This window comes from Gymnoscopelus microlampas (genome assembly GCF_963454915.1).
Source record: "Gymnoscopelus microlampas genome assembly, chromosome: 17".
NCBI lineage: Eukaryota > Metazoa > Chordata > Actinopteri > Myctophiformes > Myctophidae > Gymnoscopelus > Gymnoscopelus microlampas.
Window position 1 is genome coordinate 35,999,504 of NC_139954.1, and position 22,076 is coordinate 36,021,579.

Sequence of the window (22,076 nt, forward strand, 5' to 3'; positions counted from 1 at the left end):
ATCTCTCCAGCTCTTTACAGAAAATACATTTTCAGGTAGTTTGCACATTTCAACCAATTAGGAGAGAGTACACATTTATCAGCTTCAATTTTACATAGACTAGTGCCACCAGCCACCCATACAATACCATAGCAAAAGGTTGATGCTGGTCCTTGAGGGGAAACAACACTTAAGCAACTAAAAGCCCTGCTAGCAGCCCTGCTGTGCTGCTGATTACTGCCACCCGGACTAAAGTTATTTTTTAAAACCGAATTACATTGCCCTCTTTAGTGGGATAATGAATTGATAATTATTATTAGTGCCAGAATTGGGGGGGCTGTGAAGGATTAACACATGTTAAAACTTTAAAGCAGTAGCTTTAAAGCAAACTCTTTAAAAGGAAAGGCCTTTGGGTCATCTAAATCAGTAGAGTTCAAGTTGACACCCTGGCCTGAGAGAGTAGATGAAAGGTTGTATACTACTGTGCAGGGTCACCAAAATCCATAGGGTTCATCTTTCTCAGTAAATGTACTCAGAAAACGTCAAAACCTTTGGTTTTTGAGATATCTTGTTTGAGGCCAAAATGTTTCACAGATGGACGGTCAACCGGCCTACAAAACTGGCATTGCCATCCTTAGAGACCCATCCCTAGCGAGGCAAAAAAAGTGCTCAGCAGTTTTCTTCCTCATACATTAATCATCAAACGCAAGAAGCAAAACCTAATGCTCCAGAAACTGGCAAGAGATTTCATCATATGATGTCATTTGTTCATGGGAGTTCATGGTTTCAACAACTAACTAACTCGGTATGTCATGTGAAGAACTGACTGGAACATGGAGTCACTTTCCCTTCACCAGAAATACCTAGGGGAATGACTTTTCCCGGCTGACTCATAATTTATGCAAGACTACAGCATGTCATATAGGGGACTTCACAGTACTATATGCTCTGAAATGATATGATGGGGACATGATGTGACTTGGCAGGGATATATGCGTATGTATCAGGGGTAGACATCCTGGAGTTTCCCAGATAAACTTCCCCTGGAGACCACATCATCAGTGCTGGATAGAAACGTACCTACTCAGAGGTTGCTAAGCAACCATAGACACAGAAGCAACAACTGACCTATGGCCTGAATAGATGAGTCTTAAATTACCACCAAAGTCCCGGCATGGCTGGATGCATACCTACACACACACACACACACACACACACACACACACACACACACACACACGCACACGCACACACACGTCTAAGAATGTCCGCAGTAACTAGGAGCCAAACACTATTCCACAATGTCACACTTCTATTACCACATAGGATGCTATATCATTAACATCTTAAAGACTTAAGATCTTAGAACAGATGGCAGCCCAGGACCAGTCGAATCAAAGAATATATTTTCATAAATCTGACTCATGTCCTTCACAGTTCTTCCAGTTTACTATTCAGATTGGGGCCATGAATATTCAACCTCCTCCGCCCACTCTCTGTCAAATATAGAACTAACAGCATGTTATCACTGGCTGCCATGACTCGATTTAGACTGTAAGTCTGGACTGATATACCGGTATTTGTCACAAATTGAATACAAACTAAACTCACACAAAACTTGGTTGCCTTTTATATTTAATGTTTTTTTTTCTTCTTAATTATACTTATATTATATTGGTGAAAACAAACAAACATTTGAGCTGTAAATCTCCCCTGTGACTCCAAACCCATGCATCCCAACATTCTGGGCCAGTTAGAAGATAGTAAGTAAAAAACGTACACATGGGAAATGTCATGATGGCAAAATAGCAAGATATTGAATTAGAAATGTTGCCTTGATGGTGGAACAGATAGAGGAGAGAGAAATAATGACATTAGTAATTATTAGTTTCTGGTTTATCTGGCAGAATTCCAGAATACTAGGTATGGTTCCATGAAGACATCATGACACAGTCACAAGCTTTACTAGTAGAGAATACAAAGAGAAGATGAATAGAATAAATACATCTGCTAGAGACGGAAAATAAAATGGAAGCAACAGTGAGATATAGAGAGATAGAGAGACAGAGAAAGAGGGAGAGATGGACAGAGGTAGAGACGGGGAAAATGCCATGACATTTACTCTAAGTACACGTGTGTGTGTGTGTGTGTGTGTGCGTGCGTGCGTGCGCGCGTGCGTGCGTGCGTGAGCCCATACACACGTGCGTGCATGCGTGCGTGTGCTAGACGTGGGTGGTTCTGCTGGGGTCATCTGTCATAAACACCAATCGCATGTTGCCCGGCAACAGAGCAAACACACACACACACACACACACACACACACACACACACATGCATGCATGCCAACGAGGTGAGCTACCACACAAGCATGTGCGTGACATGAGAGATGAGGACAGAGGACGAGAGAGAAAGAGATCAGAGGTTTTTAATAGAAACCCAGCAGACAGAATTGTTGTTACTGGCATAGCTACATGTTGAGATGATTGAATTGTGTCATAGATGTGTTGAAGTTATTTTAGCTTTTGTCCAATAAAGGTCAGTATACAGTACATACAGTATTGGCACAATACAGAATACTGTGAATTTCATTTTAATTTGTAATTTGTCAAACCATGTTTGAAGTACCACAACCATGTAAAGGAAATATTGGATAATAATGTATTAAAGTCGTATTTTTTACTTTCACTTATACAGTAACAGTAAGGACATTCACTGACAACTGAAGGTTAAGACTTCATTGGACAATTACAAAAATATTGTGCTGAAAGTGTATAGCCTATTCCGTTATTTCAGGACCTTAGTGAACTAAAGTCTATGGCAACACTTTATTAATAAAGTATATATAGTAGTGTATTTTATTAAGTATATTAATACAATATGTTTTAATCTTCCATTTGAAGAACCATGATTGGTTCAAAGTTCAAACATCTTACTGTAAGTCAGACTGCCTATTTGGTTTGCATTTTCAACAAATGTAATTTCTAATAATAACACAAGAGGGTGCTAGAGTACCACTGGTCCTTTTGTAAACATAAGAGGACTGTTCTGTTCTCATCTAAGATTTCTTCCTTTCCTTCCTTCTTTCCTTCCTTCCATCCTTCGAGTCAAAGGAAGGAAGGTTCATCCCTTCCCTCTGTCCTTGTATACCTTCCTTCTTGCTTCCAGGTATTTTGCAGACTATGAATACACACCATGGCCTAACAGATTTATTTCCTAAGTCCCAACATCTGCTACAAAGCTAGATAAAATACATTTGATTTGCATGGAGGTCTATTGAACCACTTACCACTTACAGTATACTAGACCTGTGCCCGTCGGGCACCGGCCTACTTGGGAACAATGCAAGTTTGGAACAATGAAAATTGGGAATGCATACCCCACGCAATACCCATTCTATCTGTTGTCATAGCACCCGTTTTAACCATATATGGAGATCCCTGATGTTATCAGTATATGGGCATATACTGTAGAGTGAGCCAAAATCCTGGAGGGGGTGTCAACAAGTGTCTTTTGGTAGCAGCGGACATCTTTGAGAGGTATAAACCAGGTTGACGTTGCCCAAAACAAACATGTCTGCGCTACTATGCTGCGCCCCGGTGGTGACGGGATGAGCCTTTTCTGGTGGTTGTGGACAACCGCCTATCCAACCGACTCGACCCCGGGAACTGCACTCCCTCGGGTCGTCTGCGACGCATGTGTCAAATTTGAAGTCGGTGAGTCGAGCGGTTCTCGAGATACGTGGATTACAGACGTACATACATACATACATACAGAGATTCAGTGCATTTATTGTAAGATTGGTGCAGTGGCACAAATGTGATGCAAAGGTAGACCAATCCATGAAGCCTATGGGTTGGGTTGGCCAATCAGGTCAACCAAAGCTTACACCTCCCTCACAGACACAGACATTCGGTCGGTCCTCCACAGACATTCATGATGTTTTTGGTTCCGGACAATCACGTGGCCAACCTAATTCCCACTCGGCATTGCACACCATCAGCAACACATGTCATGTCACGTTTGAAGACAATGGGTCAGACAGTGCCCCCCCCCCCCCCACACACACACACACACACACACACACACACACACACACACACACACAGAGGTTTTAAAAGTACCTCAAAATGTAGGCTACTTGTATGGTACTTGAGTAAATGTACTTTTACGTTTACATGATCTCACTGCAAGTTGCCTGCAACTGACTCAGCCCTCCCCCCTGGGTAGGCGAGCAGGCCTGGCGGAGATCTGCGCTCCGAGGAGCACACGTCTTTATTGTCGTGCAGTGTGCATCATCACATCGCCTCTCATCTCTCTCCTCCGCTTCTAAAGCATTTAGACATGCCGAGCCGAAATGACGTCACTGCAGGTCCCCTCCTTGTCTGTGAGAGAGATATATATATATATATATATATATATATATATAGAGAGAGAGAGAGAGAGAGAGAGAGAGAGAGAGAGAGAGAGAGAGAGAGAGAGAGAGAGAGAGAGAGAGAGAGAGAGAGAGAGAGAGAGAGAGATTGTAGTTCCTCCCCATCTTTTACTGTCGTTACTACGTTCATCCTCCATCACCAGCCCCGCCTTTACCGTCATAACCAGTGTTGCCATGTCGACTTATTATAAGCGATTTTGGGCTTCTTTTTCTGTAAAGTTGCTTGTAAAAATTGGTAGTTGTGTGTTGCGTTTTTTGGGGGGCTTGTTTCTAAAGTGTACTTGCTTATTTAGGCTTGCTTCCAGATGTTTTAATTATTATTTAAACCAGTGGTTCTTAAATATTTTCATGATGTTTTGTGCTAGGGAGCACTTGTGTTCAAAACACATTCCAAATATTCCACATTTTATGAAGACATTCAAAGAGATGTTTTGAAAACAACAGAGCTCACGACGCGTTGTAGATCTTGTAGATTGGCTATTTTCCATACCTGGTCTTCCTAGACCTGGTTGCTTATTTCTCTCACAGAATATGGCAACACTGGTCATAACGTAGGTAGTTACTGGGAGGAATAGCTCCTTTTCGTCGCTTGGGCTTCTTTGATTTCAAGCAGGTGTGTCGATTGCAGCTGCTTATTGGGGCATCATGGACATTTATTGATCTATTTATTTATTTATCAATTGCAGCTGCATTGGGGACATCATGGACATTTAAACGAGGGAGAATTGGGGGAAAGAAAGAGACTCTTCATCTCCTTTAGGCTGCTGACGGCTTCAGAAGATTATCATCATGCAACATCATAATAATAATGTATGGGCAGCCCTGCTCCTGGTCGCCAGCTTGTGTCAACCCGGGATTTCAGACAAATACGGTCAGTGGTGTACAGTAACTCAGTGGTTCTCAAACTTTTTTCATGTCAAGGACCCCCAAATTGACACTTATTAGCCCGCGGACCCCCATTTGAAAAGATAAGCCAGGGACCCCCCATAAGAGAAGATTTTTTACGGCTCTAGCAGTGATTCTCAACCATTTTAATTTCGAGGACCCCCAGTTTGACATGCATTAGGGCTACAGACCCCCATTTAATGGCATTTTCTATCACTTGGACCGCAATTTATATTGTAAAATCTATGTCAATTTAACTCTGAGAGTGTACAAATGGAACCGGGTCCATTTGGTTCCATTTATACACTCTCAGAGTTACAGACCCATAAGGGTCCATTTGGTGCCTAATCTATCATTTAGCTGGGGACCCCCTGGAACTCCCTCAAGGACCCCTGGGGGTCCCCGGACCCCACTTTGAGAACCAATGCAGTAACTAATTACATTTACTAAGTACTGTACTTATAAGTGCAATTTTGAGTTTTTATTTTTTACTTTATTGGAGTATTTCCAGTTTCCAGTACTATTACTTCTACTCCACTGCACCTCAGAGGCAAATATTGTACTTTTTACTCCACTGCAATTATTTGAAAACTTTTGTTACAGTTAGATTTTGATTATTATTAGGCTACAAAACATACATTAACCACTTAAATCCTATGTACATTTCGGCCATTTGAAAATAGCCGATCTACATGCTCACAATTGTGAGCTTGTAGGCTACTGCTATTTTCAAAATATTCTTTATACATTTGAAAACTTGTGAAATGGGACATTCTGCATATGGCTACTTTCTACTTTTGGTACTTTAAGTACATTTTGATATCAATACTTTTGTACTGTTAGTCAAGTACATTTGTAATTCCGGAGCTTTACTTGTTACAGTAGTATTTCTTGCAGTATTGATATACTGACGAAAATAACTCGGTCTTCCTTTGCTTTTATTTACTTATTTGAGCAATGGACAATTTCCAGGGATAAAAGAGATGTCTGTCTGACATTCCCATAAAAGTCCCACATTTTATACACACTATGTTTAGGTTTATAGGCAAAAAAAGTGAATTTGTTTAATTGTCACATTTTTATTGAGAAGAAGCTAAAATTCAACTATACAGGTAATGTGATAGCTTACTTCATCCTGCTGCTGTTTAGCTGATCGGTAACTGTCTGAATGTCACTCCAGAAATGACTTTGTAAACTTCGTTGTAGCTACAATATTGTGAAAATAGCAGATCTACAAGCTCACAACGCCTCGCCTTTCAAAGCGTTGTGAGCTTGTAGATCTGCTATTTTTTGCCTCTTCCGTTATTTGACAATTTGGACAATGTTTGACCAGTTTGAATAGTATAGTGTGTTGATTACTTTTCAGGTAGGCTGTCACTTTACTGTCATCTGGGGACCCCCCAAAAAACATGTGGGGACCCCCCTGGGGGTCCCAAACCACAGGTTGAAAACCACTGGTCTAAGCAACCACTTGTGACACAGAATGCTGGAACAGGTTTTGTCAACGGGAGAAAAATATGAAAATGAAGTGACCTTGTTACAGCTTTTCCTGTTTTTATGTATGTTGTATACTTTATTATATTAGAACTGTATCAACAACTTGTTTGATAAATAACAATAAAAAAACAGGCACCGGTACACTAAGTATGCCGAAAAGTAAAATAGAACAAATCAAATGAAAATGCATTTGATAAGCCATTTTTAGACTCTTGACATTTCAGCACCACGGACAGAGACCTATGGCAGTTTGGTTGCTTGCCGTTTTTACATGCATGCAACCATCCAACCCAGTGTAACTAGAAACACTATCTCCTACAAGGACTAAGGTGCCGTAATCACCCAGTTTTAATTTATTAAAAATGTAATAACAGCTTGGACAGAGTAGAGGAGTCAAATAGTGCAACTAGTGGACATTGCAGAAGAAAACCTTAGACAGAAGACAATCAATCATCAATTTACCTACAGTAAATATATTCATAGATGCACGTAATCCATCTGTCTGTCTTTCTATCTACCTATTCAGTCTGTCTGAAGCAGCCCGGAAAGCAATTATATTTATTCATTTATGTACAGATAGATGTCTGTCTATTAATCTGATTATTAAATTAATAGCATACACCCATTCACCAAAATTGCTTCAACCATATGTTTGCCAGTCTTCTGCTACACAGAAAAATCCTCAGTGTTCATTTAAAAAAAAGTGAATCCAAGTGAATGGGTCCCAAAAATGTATCCATACGGTCTCAGAGTTTAAATAAACACTGAGAATTCTACGATGTAATTTCCCCAACACACACACACACACACACACACACACACACACACACACACACACACACACGGTCAATGACACTTACATGCAGCCTATCATTCATCTCCCCAGCAACCCATCAGTCCCATGTCTAGTTGCCATGTCAACGTACTCTACTGTGGATAAAAGGTGAGAGTTCAGGAGCTTTTCAGGGACTGTGTGTGTGCCCCAATGGAACCTTTAGATCAGTGATTCGCAACATCTGGGCCGGATATTGCAAGTGGGCCCTTAAATTATTGTCAAAACACTAAGATTTTCTTGATAATATAACGTTTAATGTTTGCAAAATATTGCATTGGATATTTTCTTTAAAACCTTTAAAAATGTGTTTTAATTGTGATACCGGTAAATACAAACTCATTAAAATAAATGCTCTGAAAGCGCACACGGCCCACCCATCTGTCCCGGTTGGATGATGGAGTGTATTGATATAGAAGCTTTGTGAGCTTGTAGATCTGCTATTTTTTGAATAGCCAGCATATAAATGGATAAAGTGGTTAAAATGATTGTGATGGAACCCCCACACTGGACCCCACTTTGAGAATCAATGCTTTAGATTTCCTTCTACAAAAATGAGGTTCAATTGAGCCCTGTGTTTATGTTACTCCTAAGTTGTTGAATTTAATTGCTGGGAGTATTTTCTACTTTACTCTTTTTGTGTGTGGGTGTGTGGGTGTGTGTGTGCTTTAGGGTTTTTGTATGGAGTCCAAGCGAATCAAACGAAAAAGAGATCAATTTGAAAGTAGTTTCTGGTGATCTTTGGTTTTAAGTTTTCACATAACAGCACAGAATGTTTCTGTATGTGTGTGTGTGTGTGTGTGTGTGCGTGTGTGTGAGGGTGTGTGTGCGTGCGCGTGTGCGTGTGCGTGCCCGTGCTCGCGTTGAATCAAAGTAGAGAGCGGTGAGTCACAGTTACAGTCATGTACTGCGTCACTCCATACACAGGTAGACTGAAAAGCGAGTACTGCCAGAGATGTCTGCTCAAAATCGATCGATCTTCGATCTCTTCATTATTACTTTTTTCTCTGTTTTTCTTTCATATCTCTTTGTGCTCATGTGTGCATTCAAAACAGTTTTCAGGTATACTGTATTTCTTTTTTTCCATCCATTAGTTATTCCATTCTTCCTTTGTTATTGCTCTCCCTCTGTTTTCTCTTTCCCTCTTCAGTCTCTTGCTGTCACAATGGCATACATGACTGATTAATGGGCTCTGTTACAGCAGGCAATAACTTGGACACAGGAGTCCCCCCCCCAAGCAACACACACACACACACACACACACACACACACACACACACACACACACACACACACACACACACACACACACACACACACACACACACACAGTACACGCAAGAGCATTTGAGTGCTTTGCTTTTCTGTGCATTTGTTTGTCTGTATGAACACGTGCATTTTAGTACGGCACTTTGGGGACAGAGATAGACAGGAACAGACAGAAGGAATGAAAACTAGCAAGAGCCCTGCGCTATACAGTATGTCTTCTTGCAGTGATCCTATATACGCCTAACCAGCTGCTGTCTCCCACATCACCAACTGAGGTCTCGTCTAACAGATCTGAACACCCAGGCGGTGGGAAGCGCAGTGCAAAATAATGCAACCAGGCTGATCTCTCGTCAGTTGCTTTTACATCTACAAAACTGATTGACAACACTTTGTATTGTCAATCACAGCTTTCAAATAGCAGCCAACCCCCCCCCCCTAAAAAAAACTCCAAAAGATTATATTTCAATATGTAATAATTTCTATATATCATTTTTTTGGTTATATATTGGGTTGGCTACACAAGACAATGCATGTCTAAAGAGCTATAGGAGGCACAGTGGCTTTGGATTAGACCAACATGCAGTCAGACATCGGCAGACATTTGGACAAACATGTTTAACCTGCAGTGCAATATGACCACCTGTTCCCAGTAGCAAAATGTCAAAGTCCAAATAAAAAAGGAAGGAAACACTTTCTGCCTTCGTTCTGAATACTGTTACCATATTGTACTGCAAACTTACAGCTGTATCTATCATGAAAAAGTCTCTGCATAGCTCGTTGCACTAATGTTGCTCTGCTGGAGCCCTGACACCCTGAGGACATATTTTTTTAAATGCCACAGTGGAATGCCTGGGTGGCCCATGCTTAGTTTATTCTCTGTCGTACAGCGGTGTCTCATGGCAAAAATAGATCTACAAGCTCACAACACATCGTGGAAGGTCTGCTATATTAGGCATGTGATACTGTTGTACTGTCTAACAAAGCAAAACTTACACACAAAAAACAACAACTAAAATCTTTTAAAACGAATACAAAACAACTAACAACTAATCTTTAAAAACAAAAAAACAACAACGCAGTAGCCTACTAATGGCACAGAATGACAGTACTAATGGCACTTCTACAGTGCCTGCCTAGCTAGTGTTTTATGTTATACCACTCAAGGATAAGAGCTGTGTGGGTGGAGTTGAACAATGTCTTCCACTCGTAGCTCTAATAGAAAATAAAGCACTGTTTTTTCAACCCTTTTCATATCAAGGTCCATTATTTATTCAGCATTTGAGCCATGAACCACCATTTGATGAGATTTAGTCTCTCAGACACAAGACTTAGAATATTTTGTTATCGTTGGATATGATTTTGTCAACAATTCCATGCTAATGGATGTTGGTACCATAGGAGAGATGACAGGCAAACGTTGATCAAAATAACAATTATTCTACATTCTCTATTTGTGTAGACTTCTTGTAAATTAATTAATGCAGATGTTTAACAATAATTTAACTCTTGATAGTGTAAAATTAAAAGGTTTCATTTTACACTCTCAAGAGTTAAAGATCTACAGTATAAGGGTCCATTTGGTTACCAACTCTTCCATCATTTAGCTGGGGACCACCTGGAACCTCATCAAGGACCACTGGTGGTTCCCGGACCACTGGTTGAGAACCACTGAAATTAAGGATACAGAACTGCTGTATTGGTACCTTACAGGTGATGATACAAATCAATGAATCACTCAAGGAAATCAATCAAGATAATGTTGAGGACCCAAGACCAAATGATTTACTCTCATGTATTGTATATATAACTATAAGATATAAGATGTAGTGTGTGCGTGAAGTATTTAGTACTGATTGTGTATGGCTGTGTTTTAAGTTGACATTTAGACTCCCAAACCACAAAAGTAGCTGTTGATATAGGCACAGCAAAATGGGGGAAATCAATGGAAAGTGATATTTCATTGCTGGTTGAATTACTGTCTTGATGTTGTTGTTTTTGAGGTACCTGTTAGCTGATGCCCTGTCCCCTTCTGTCCCTCTCCCTCTGTCCCTCTGTCTCTGTCTCCAATCAGGTTGTCTGTTTGAGAGGAGACTATGCACAAGGGAACAAGTCTGCTCAGATGGTGAGTGCACACACACACACACACACACACACACACACACACACACACACACACACACACACACACACACACACACACACACACACACACACACACACCAGGGCAAGTGGTTAAAATGTTCCTCATTTTGCTTGGGACCACCTGAAATCCCCTCAAGGACACTTAGAGTTCTAATATGAATGAATACTGACTAGCTTTGGGCAGCAAAAAGGATACAAAAAAGAAAGAAAATGAAACGTGTGCAACATTAGCCATCAGACACCAAAAGCTGTGAGCCACCAATCAACTACACATGGCCCTCTCTTTGACCAAGTGTGTCGGGTACATTTGGTTGCATTTTGTGCACTCTCTGAGTTAAATGAACACTCAGGACTTTACAGTGTAGTGCTGGCTGTACTACAAATTGCCCCTCTGGGATAATACAAAAAAATAACCTTGAGCCTTGAACATCATCAAACAAGTGTGTGACATGTTGCTGGGTAGATTTAGGTATTTGGGCGTGAAATAGAATTCAGTGACACACTTTTATATCCGTGCCTGTCTGTTTTGTATTGAGCTACAAAAGGATGAGCGCTGTGTGGGTGGATGTGTGAAAAAAGACGGTTCTACTTCTACTTACGTACTGTAGTTGCGTGCTGGTGTCGCACACTGAAAATAGCAGATCTACAAGCTACAATAGCAGATATACAAGCTCACAACGCGTCGCATCCAGGACGCGTTGTGAGCTTGCAGAGCTGCTATTTCAAGTACGCAACACTTGTGCGCAACTGGGTATAACTCAGTTTTTCTCTGATTCTTTTCAATTGCTGCATCATTTATTTCTCTCTCTCTCTCTCTCTCTCTCTCTCTCTCTCTCTCCCTCTCTCTCTCTCACCCATACTTATCTTTCACCCTTCTCTTTGGGTACATTACATTGTTGTACATCTGATAACATTCAATATCAAATGATCGAGTAAACGTTCAGAACTGACTTCCTGTTTCAATCTTTCCATGACACAACAATAAATTGAATTATTTGCTACATCCATACATACACACGAGCGAGTGCGCACACACAGTCTCTCTCACACACACACACACACACACACACACACACACACACACACACACACACACACACACACACACACACACACACACACACACACACACACACACACACACAGAGACACGCCACAATATGCAACAACCTCAAATGATACACATTTGTTGTACACAATTAAATTACACACTAACATATGCACACACACACACACACACACACACACACACACACACACACACACACACACACACACACACACTCACACACACTCACACTCACACTCACACTCACACTCACACTCACACTCACACTCATGTACAAGGACACAGGTACAAAGCAGCACTTTAATGGGTGCTGTGCGTATATTAGCAAAGTGGGTTGTGTGAAAAGAATACAAACATTCATCAATGATTCTTTCTCCACCACCCTCTCTCTCTCTCTCTTTATTTCTCATGCACTTTTCCCTCTCCGCTCTTTTTCATCTAAGCCCCTCCTACGCTGCCCTGTCTCCATGGTAACGCTGACATCACGATGAGGTCGACTCCTCCACGGTCGCTAAGCTAATACAGTGATGAGTCACTGACATCCACTTACGCATTTCTCCTCATGCACATGCACACACACACACACACACACACACACACACACACACACACACACACACACACACACACACACACACACACACACACACACACACACACACACACACACACACACACACACACACACACACACACACACACACACACGCACGCACACGGTTGTTGAATGGAATACAAATAGATTTGTGTGGTACCATTCAGAAGCAGACACATTCTGGTTTTCAATTTAACTTCATTTTGTCTTTTATTTTATTTTCAATATTACTCATACAGTACATGTATATTTGTTTCTTATTAAAAAAGCACGTACCCTTATTCCAAGTCTTCAATGGAAAACACATAATGGAGATCATTTTTATATAAGAAGTGGGGCACGCCAGTTGTCGACCACATAATCGCAATGTTGGATCCTAGCTGGAGACTTGTGTACAGTATGTGAGACTTCTTTACTTCATTTATAGAACTGTTTCACAATTTAACCCCTATTACTGTGTACCATACAGATGACATACGTACACTTATTCCTTGTACTGTATACTTTTCAAGCACAATTCTTTCATTTCACATCTTCTATCCCTCTCAGCAAACAAACCATGGCTATGGTAGTATAGAATTTTTATCTCTAAACATTATTCATACCGTTCATATATCGCTTTTTTACTTAAATGCTGTTTGGAAGGTGAGACATCATGTGTTGCATGTCTGCCTCTCTCTCTAATGTCAGTTTCCTGTGTCTCTACTATCCCTCTTAAATAAATGAATTATTGAAAAGAAAATACTGCCAAAAAAAGAATATACGGTATACTGTACATACATATATACATACATACATATACAGTATATTTATTTATGTATATACTATAATGACCATTATCAGAGTTGAAGTAGTTTTAAATATACCTCTTTTTCTCTGAGTGGATTTCTCTGTCTCTCATGAAGAACAGGATTAATATTATATAAAAGTGCATATATACATACCATACCGGCTGTATAACCCGCCTATACATAATTAGAAATACTATGCGTCTCTCTCTCTCTCTCTCTCTCTCTCTCTCTCTCTCTCTCTCTCTCTCTCTCTCTCTCTCTCTCTCTCTCTCTCTCTCTCTTTCTTTCTTTTTACATATATAAGTGATATATCGTTACTGTCGGGAAACATCCTATCTCCATTTTCTAACTTTTAGTGTCACACAAAAGCCTCAAAGGTAGCAGATCCAGGCCTGGGCCGTGGCGTGGCGGTCCAGGCAGCAGGCACCCTAGGCTGCAGTGCAATGCCAGCCTGGCAGCGTGTCGCGGGTCCAAATCCCGATCCCGACGACCTTTGCTGCGTGTCACTCCCCATCTCTCTCCCCATTTCCTGTCAGCCTACTGTCCTATCTATAAAGGCATAAAAGCCTTTATATATATATTAAACATTGTTTAACCAACCACATACTAGCCAATGGGCTAGAACATTAAATACATTCCAATTGTTTGTTTCGTGTGGTTAGTCTACTGTTGCTGAAAAATAAATCCATTTGAGACTAGAAACCGCCCATAGTGTTTAAGGTTGACAGTCACAGCCTTAATAAACCATTACGTCTCTCGGTTTGATTACATTATAGAACACTTTGGGGGGTAAAAGGCAAGAATCGATAGAAAACAGACTGTTTCACTCGGCTGGGTATTCATTAGCTGCGGCAACACTGGCCCACTGGAGGATTGTCACACCTCCTGCACCGTGAAGGTTTCTGCCCGACAGCAGCGGTATGTAACTAGTTCCTATAAAGAAATATACTTTCAGAGTACTAGTAATATATGCATTGAAAGCTGCAGGGAGGGGACTTCATCAAATATTCATGCAACATGCATATACAGGAGAGAGCATCTCACTGGACTGCCAACATTCTTTTCCCCAGAGTTCAAACACATTATCTAAAGAGAAAGCTTTTTAATTTTAATGTCAAATTGTCAAAATAATTGTTGCCCCAACATCACGTTGTGGTGGATGAGAGTGACGGCGCACCGACACCGGTGTGGTGTCGCATCCCGAAAACAGCCGATCTACAAGTTCACAATGTGTCGCATTTCACTGCGTTGTGAACATGTAGATCAGCTATGTATGACGTGCGACACTGGCACGCAACAAAGTGTAACCCGGACAGAAATAGTTGCAATCCGCTCTGGCTGTTCAGCACCCTGCGCTCCTTTCCATTAATCTTTTGTTCTTCCTCCTTCCTCCTTCATCTCACCTCTGTTTTAGCTATTCTTAGACCTGACTCAGTCTTCACTCAGTCCCAGGGGGACAAGGTTTACTATTAACAATCACATACACAAAAATGAATAGATAGATAGATAGATAGATAGATAGATAGATAGATAGATAGATAGATACCTTAGATAGAGTACATACATACATACATACATACATACATACATACATTACATACAAGAAAAAAAGAAAGAAAGAAAGATGTGCTAATTTAATAGAGCGGCTCATTACTTGGCGGTCAGTGTAAGTGTTGTAATTGATTCACCTGCCTGGCTAAACAAAGGCTGTCTAGAACAGTGGTTCCCAAACGTTTTAGCTCGAGACCCAAAAAAGAAATGCGATGTCTCCCCGGGCCCCAAACTATTGAAAATAGCCGATCTACAAGCATGTTGAGCTTGTAGATCTGCTATTTTCACTATTTCTTAATAGTTCTTTTTTTATTTTTCTAATTCATGAAATGTGTGTGTGTGTGTGTGTGTGTGTGTGTGTGTGTGTGTGTGTGTGTGTGTGTGTGTGTGTGTGTGTGTGTGTGTGTGTGTGTGTGTGTGTGTGTGGATGGGGATGGGGATGGGGATGGGGATGTGTGTGTGTGTGTGTGTGTGTGTGTGTGTGTGTGTGTGTGTGTGTGTGTGTGTGTGTGTGTGTGTGTGTGTGTGTTTATTTTTGCTCCCCTCAACATTGACCTGGAAATAATAAGTTACACGGCAGAGGTAACACTTCTGTGTCACCGAAGGAATCAAAATAGAACACAGAAATTATGGTCCTGTAATGCCACTGCAGGTTCATTTACACTCTCAGAATGTTATACTGTGCAGACAGAAGATGTATGTATCTTCACAGCAGGAACCATTACAAAAATAAAAACATTATGGACAATAAGACCATTATGGTAGATTTAGCTGTGTGCTGTTTGGCTGCTAGGGGCTGTCTAGTGGTGATTCATCGATGCACCAAAAAATCCCGTCTTGTACTCCATTTCAGTCTGGGAATACATCTCATTTTCTCGGCTCATTGAGGTCTCAGTGTGGAAAAACTCAGAGCTGAAGGGGGGGCCTTTTCAGATGTACTTTACCCCTCAAACCCTCTATGTCTCACAACGCCATCTGCATTATATAGATATGTGACTGGTGTATTTGGGTGGATTAAAAAAAAGTGCATCTCTTATCACCTGTACAAAATAAATGGAACCAAATGGACCAGTAAGGGCCACAAAACAAACCGACACATATACTGTATAGAGACACTGATGAAGACCTGAGAGGCGACACATTAGTCATTAGTTTGCCTTGCTCAAAGAAAATCATTTTATTTTTTAGTGCCATTGTTTTTTGTTTCCTTTATATTGTTTGCACCACTGGGGGATTTAAAATCAAGCAAGCCTTCTTTGATTTTCACATACAGTACACATCCTGTATAGTATACAGAGTCAACCAGTAAACAGGTTCTGGTTCAAAAACCTAAAGAACCTAAAAAATACCAAAACAGAACCAGATCATAAAGAGTGGGATTTTAATCAGAAACTATGACTAACTAGTGTAGGCTAGAGATATTAGTCATGACTATTTGCAGATATTGTAATGACTGACTCAGAACAGGTAAGAACCCACCAGCTGTGTTATGCTCAGCACCAAACAAAAGTAACACAAAAACATGACATGTGTGAGGAATTTGACCAGATGCTAGACACGACAATTTCTATTGTAAATGCGCGAAATCTCTGTACGTCTATACGTCTGTAGTTCAAATATCTCGAGAACCGTCCGTCCGTCCGACTTCAAACTTGCCGCGTGTGACGCTGGTGACCCAAGGGAGTGCCGTGCCTGGCGTCGAGTATTGGCGTGCTTATTGGCGAGGGCGTGATTAGCCAAGGTGAAAATTGGTCGGATCAATGCATCTCCAAAAGATATCGATTGAACCACATATCCCTATATATGGAGTAAGCTGATGACATCAATATGATGTCATAGACTGGCCTGTGCATAAAAGGGACACAGGCAGACAGATACATAAATCTCCATAAATGGGCATAAAAGGGACAGACGGGTGCAAATGGGTACTCTGACCATGGGTACAACGGGTATTGCATAACCGGGTCGAGCATGCATTTCCAACTTGAATCATTCTCGTCATTCATCGTTCCCGAGTAGGCTAGTGAAAATAAGGACTATAATCATAATGTTTCAGAACAATGACATAAATGATACTAATGTGCACTATGCGTGTGTGTGTGTGTGTGTGTGTGTGTGTGTGTGTGTGTGCGTGTCTTTCAGATGGGCTATTCGGTCAGTGTCGGACCTCAAAGCAGGACCAGGTCCATTATCAGGTGACTGTTCCAGTTCTGAAGAGGATGCAGGAGGTCCTCAAACAGCTCATGTTAAAAGGTGAGGTTCTTAAAGGGATAGTTCACCCCCAAAATGACTTTTGTTTCTATCGATTACTCACCCCACAGAGCCTTGAATTCATGGAGATTTTTTAGTTTTTGTCGCATTCCTAAGCCAATAATTTGATGTCTCCGGTAGGAGACTTAAAGAGTCTCAATTGAGTCTCCTACTGGAGACTCGGCCGGCAATCAAATTATTGGCTTAGGAATGCGACAAAAACAAAAAGAATCTCCATGAATTCAAGGCTTCATGGGGTGTGTTAATTGATAGAAAATAAGTATTTTTTTGTTGAAGTAAACATAGTAATTGTAGCTTGACATGGTGAAAAGCATGCGCTAATATTATGTTTTTGGCTGTTGTCATTGTTTAACTAGTCTACTTAAGCCCTATGTTATACTTCAGCTATTCGAGAATAGCAGATCTATTTTTGAAAACCTTTGAAAATCTTGGCCTATAACGACGTTCCCAAAAACAGGGACACCAGGGTTAATGTGGTTCATATGGTGTTATGTGGGAATCACTCAAGACTTACACTTAAAAAATAAGTTTATACAGTATGATTTCTATATATTATATGATATAATATGTTTTTAAACTTCAGAAGTAGAAATGAATGTATGGTTCCTGGCTGCAACCTCCCCCATTTCCCCTGGAGGCTTCATGAAAGCAGGCTGCTGACGTCTGAGGTCTGGAACTCCACTGAGATGTTGAAGGAGTATTGATGTCACGCAGCTCTCTGTTTCCCTCTCTGTCTTTTATTCTCAATCAGTAGGGCTGTCACGGTTACGACATATAAGTTGCCGATTTAAGTTATTTGTCATATCTGCCCTGTGCAATTATTGATTACAAAGCCTAAAAGGCAAACAGAAATACATTTTTTATTCATAATGTTCCAACGTTCAATGCGTGCGTGTGTGTGTGTAGGTCTGTCCTGGCAGGATGACATCACCCAGTACATTGTATCCAAGGAGCTGAAGAGAGTTCCTCACACCACACGCCCTTCCAAGCCTAACTCTGCATCTTCCACATCCTCTTCCCCTCAGTAAGGCCATGAACATTTTAATCAACTAAAATAAGATGTGAATCATACATACAGTGCACATCCATCCATCTATCCATCCATCCTCCCCTTCCTTGCTCTTTCTTAACCCCGCTTCCCCTTCCTCACTCTTTCCTTACCCGTTCTTGTTCTGCATTGCCAGGTCCAAACAGCACAACCACCACCACAGTTCCAAGTCAGGGCCCATGCCTCCTCCTGACAGCTATCTGGACTACATGATTGTCGAGCCTCCTCAGTCCCCGCTACGCATGCACGCTGCCTCCATGGACCCATACGCATATCACCAGGTACCCACCCCCCCCCCCCACACACACACACACACACACACACACACACACACACACACACACACACACACACACACGATTGAACAAAGGCAAAGGTACACACGTGAACGAGTCGAATGCATCCATAAGTGTTTTTTTATGTTTGTAACACAGTCACAAACATAGACACAGTAACGGATTAACGCATTGGGCAAACCGGGCCCATGCCCAGGGCCCTGGAGCCAATGGGGGCACTTTGGCCTTAAGATGTATAATTCTAATACATTGTTGGAGTAAAAAATAATACATATTGTAATAACTATAGGAATAATGGCACCCTGGTCATGTTAATCCATCCATGCGCGCACACACACATCACCGTACCATCCAAATGCCTCTCTCTATCTGTCATAGCACAGATACCAGGATGAGGTAGAGAGATCCCTTCATCCCATTGGAGGAGGAGGCTATGTCCGGCCCCCATCACGGTCCCAGACCAATCAGAGAGAGCGGGAGCGTGAGAGGCAGTTGTTGCAGGAAGCCATGTCTGTGTACCTGGCATCTGCACAGCCCTCCTATCGCCAACGAGGGCCAGCTCCCCTGACACCTGCAGGTGATTCAAGAAACCTTCAAAACAGTAGCTTTGAAGAATAGTTTTGGTTTGATAACATTAAAGACATGTATAAGAATTAAATACTAGCACAACAGTAAAAAGAAAAAAAAGGAAGACAATTGCATGAAACTAATATGAATTACATGTAAATATAAAAAAGAGAATTACATGAAAGCCAGACTAAAAGATATTTTAGTCTGTCTGTCTGTATGTCTGTCTGTCTGTCTGTCTGTCTGAGAGAGAGAGAGAGAGAGAGGGAGAGAGAGAGATAACTACAGCCTTTGCCATTATGCTGTGAGCAGGCCTGCCTTACTATGAGGACCTGGAACTGGAGTTGCCAGTTGACTATGTGGAAGACTACACCCTAGAGGAGAGACTTGGTTCTGCAGCCAAACAGCCGCCCCAGCCTCAGCATAAGAAGATTCCTCAAGACTACAGCCCTGTATCTGCACTCAACGACGGTGAGAGATACAGTTATGTGTTCATGATGTGTGTCATTTACTTTGCCCATATGCTTTTTACTCAAGCCCCATTCTGGTTTTGGCACATTCAAATGTGCATGATATAGTGTTTTTTTCTTGCTTTTTAACACAAAACAACTGGTCAGTATAAAGGCAGCCCAGATATGAATGGATGTACTGTTGTGTATCAGATGACTTGCAACAGAGGATGTACAAGGTGTTGGAGAGGTATGGAGTCAAGCCCAGAGAACTGAGTCCCCAGCAGCTGTACAGGCTGGCCCTCATACTGCAACTCATGCAGGTTGACAACACAGGTACAGTGGTGGAAGTCCCCATTCCCACATTTATTCTGTGCAAGTCTTGTCTGCCACGTTGACTGTCAAATCCTGAGTGTTGATTTCACTACTGCGAGTGTACACATAATGGACTTTTGCTGTGTTGCCTGTCAAAATAAATGTATTGTACATTTAATATCTGGTTAGCACGGGTAATATTTAAAAGGATTACTTTGATGGAACTACATCTCTAAAAGGGTTCATGTTCATTGTTGTGGAAGTGAGTGCTTTCTCTGTGATACTGGCTGGACCAGTGGTTTTGTTTTGAAACTTTGCGTGCCCAAGGCATGACACTATAGCATGATGATAGTGATGTCTGTCTGACCTTTCAGATCCATATGAGAAAGACCTCATATCCCTCAAAGAGGTAAGCTGGCATCCATCTTGAACACTGTCGATGGTGCACTCGCCATCTTGTCACGCTGACAAGCTCACAACGCGTTGCATCGCGACGCGTTGTGAGCTTGTAGATCTGCTATTTTCAAACATTTTAGTACCGTACTTTTGGTACTTTAAGTACATTTTGATACCAATACTTTTGTACTTTTACACATGTAAATGTTGAATTCAAGACTTTTACTTGTAACAGAGTACTTCTACATTGCAGTATTGATACTTTTACTCAAGTAAAACACTTGAGTACTTTTTTCACCACTGCTGACAAGTCACCTGCCTCTTCACAGACCCAGCTGTTAAAGACAGACAAAGTGTCCAGTGTGCCAGCAGCAAAGCCTGCCACTGCGCCAAGTGGTGCTGCTGATGTACCGCCCGCCACCTCCACTATGCTAGCTCCAGCTCCAGCACCAGCGCCGGCCAAGAGTCCCAGCCAAGCACCCTCTGTCCACCCTCAACACCTCCAGGTGGTCCCTGCAGAGGCTGGGCAAGTCTTGAAGGACCAGGGGCTGCCACCTGATGAGGGGCCTGGAATCAAAGAGGAGTATGGTTACATAGTCACCAACCAGAGGTGAGTGGTTTTATTCCTTTTAACCACTTAAGCCGACAATAGCCAATCTACAAACTCACAACGCGTTGCATCACAATGTGTAGGAGCTTTATAGATCTGGAATTTGGAAAATTGTTGAAAGTTTTTGATTACGCATACATTTTTACTCTCTCACATAGGTGAGACCAATGTTATACACAACTAAAATGTTTTGATCAGATTAAAAAAAACGAATACGCTCATATATAGGCATGTCACTATGACTCAGACTATAGTGACAACTATAAACAAGACCGACACCCATATATAGGCACGTCACTATGTTAGCAATTATATATATATATATTTTTTAATGATAATTGGTTAAATCGATTACTTCGATTAAAATGCTTGCGCCCCTATTCTGAAGGCTGACTTTGAGGACAATGCGTACAGTATGTTAACAAAGATTTTCCTGTCCTCTTCTAGACCTCTGTCACTGTATGATGGAGTCAAACTGCTGGAGCAGCTAGCCGGTAAAATACATCTGACCACCAGTAGCTTCATCAACATCAGGTAACATCACTGCCATTTTGTGTAAATTATCATCTCATTTATACTCTGTAGTAGTGTGACAGTGTCGAACTGATCTACGAGCTAACAAAGGTGTCAGCAATTCAATTCTTTGTTGCTAATTATTGTTTGGCAAGCGGCACCCTTGCACAATGGTGTAAGCTTAAGGGAGTGTCTTTGAAGCTGCAATACAGACTTACTTATTTGAATGAATTATGATTATCAAAGTCATACTTTTGGCACGAATGTTGGGGCACTCACGACCACAAAAAAATATTTAGAGAAATTCATGTGGAATGGTTATTGTGAAAAATATGCCAGTTAAGTGGAATATTATAATAAAATACATTATATTTACACAGTATGACCAATCGAGGTGGTCTTCTTACTCTTCCATTGAGACATTTAAACCTTGGTGTGTAGGGTATGACACCCACTGGCTAACAAGTAATACTGCCTGAAGCTCATATTGCAGTATCTCCCCTTGCCAAGTGTGGATGCCTTGTTGGCAGAAATTGACCCAGGTTCAAATCCTGGGTGAGACAGGGCTC

At 41.3% G+C, this 22,076-nt stretch overlaps 1 protein-coding gene across 1 annotated transcript in view; it reads left to right on the forward strand.

The window, feature by feature from the left end:
- Positions 1 to 5,200: 5,200 nt before the first annotated feature.
- Positions 5,201 to 22,076, forward strand: part of ptprna (protein tyrosine phosphatase receptor type Na) — a gene marked incomplete at its 5' end in the record, with an annotated part of 34,331 nt that continues 17,455 nt past the window's right edge. Inside the window, 11 exons of the mRNA XM_084084250.1 lie at positions 5,201 to 5,282; positions 10,966 to 11,016; positions 17,185 to 17,295; positions 18,220 to 18,337; positions 18,498 to 18,642; positions 19,036 to 19,234; positions 19,537 to 19,695; positions 19,887 to 20,009; positions 20,363 to 20,397; positions 20,714 to 20,994; positions 21,442 to 21,528. Of these exons, the coding sequence (XP_083940376.1) occupies positions 5,201 to 5,282; positions 10,966 to 11,016; positions 17,185 to 17,295; positions 18,220 to 18,337; positions 18,498 to 18,642; positions 19,036 to 19,234; positions 19,537 to 19,695; positions 19,887 to 20,009; positions 20,363 to 20,397; positions 20,714 to 20,994; positions 21,442 to 21,528 (1,391 nt within the window). The remainder of the gene's footprint in view (positions 5,283 to 10,965; positions 11,017 to 17,184; positions 17,296 to 18,219; positions 18,338 to 18,497; positions 18,643 to 19,035; positions 19,235 to 19,536; positions 19,696 to 19,886; positions 20,010 to 20,362; positions 20,398 to 20,713; positions 20,995 to 21,441; positions 21,529 to 22,076) is intronic.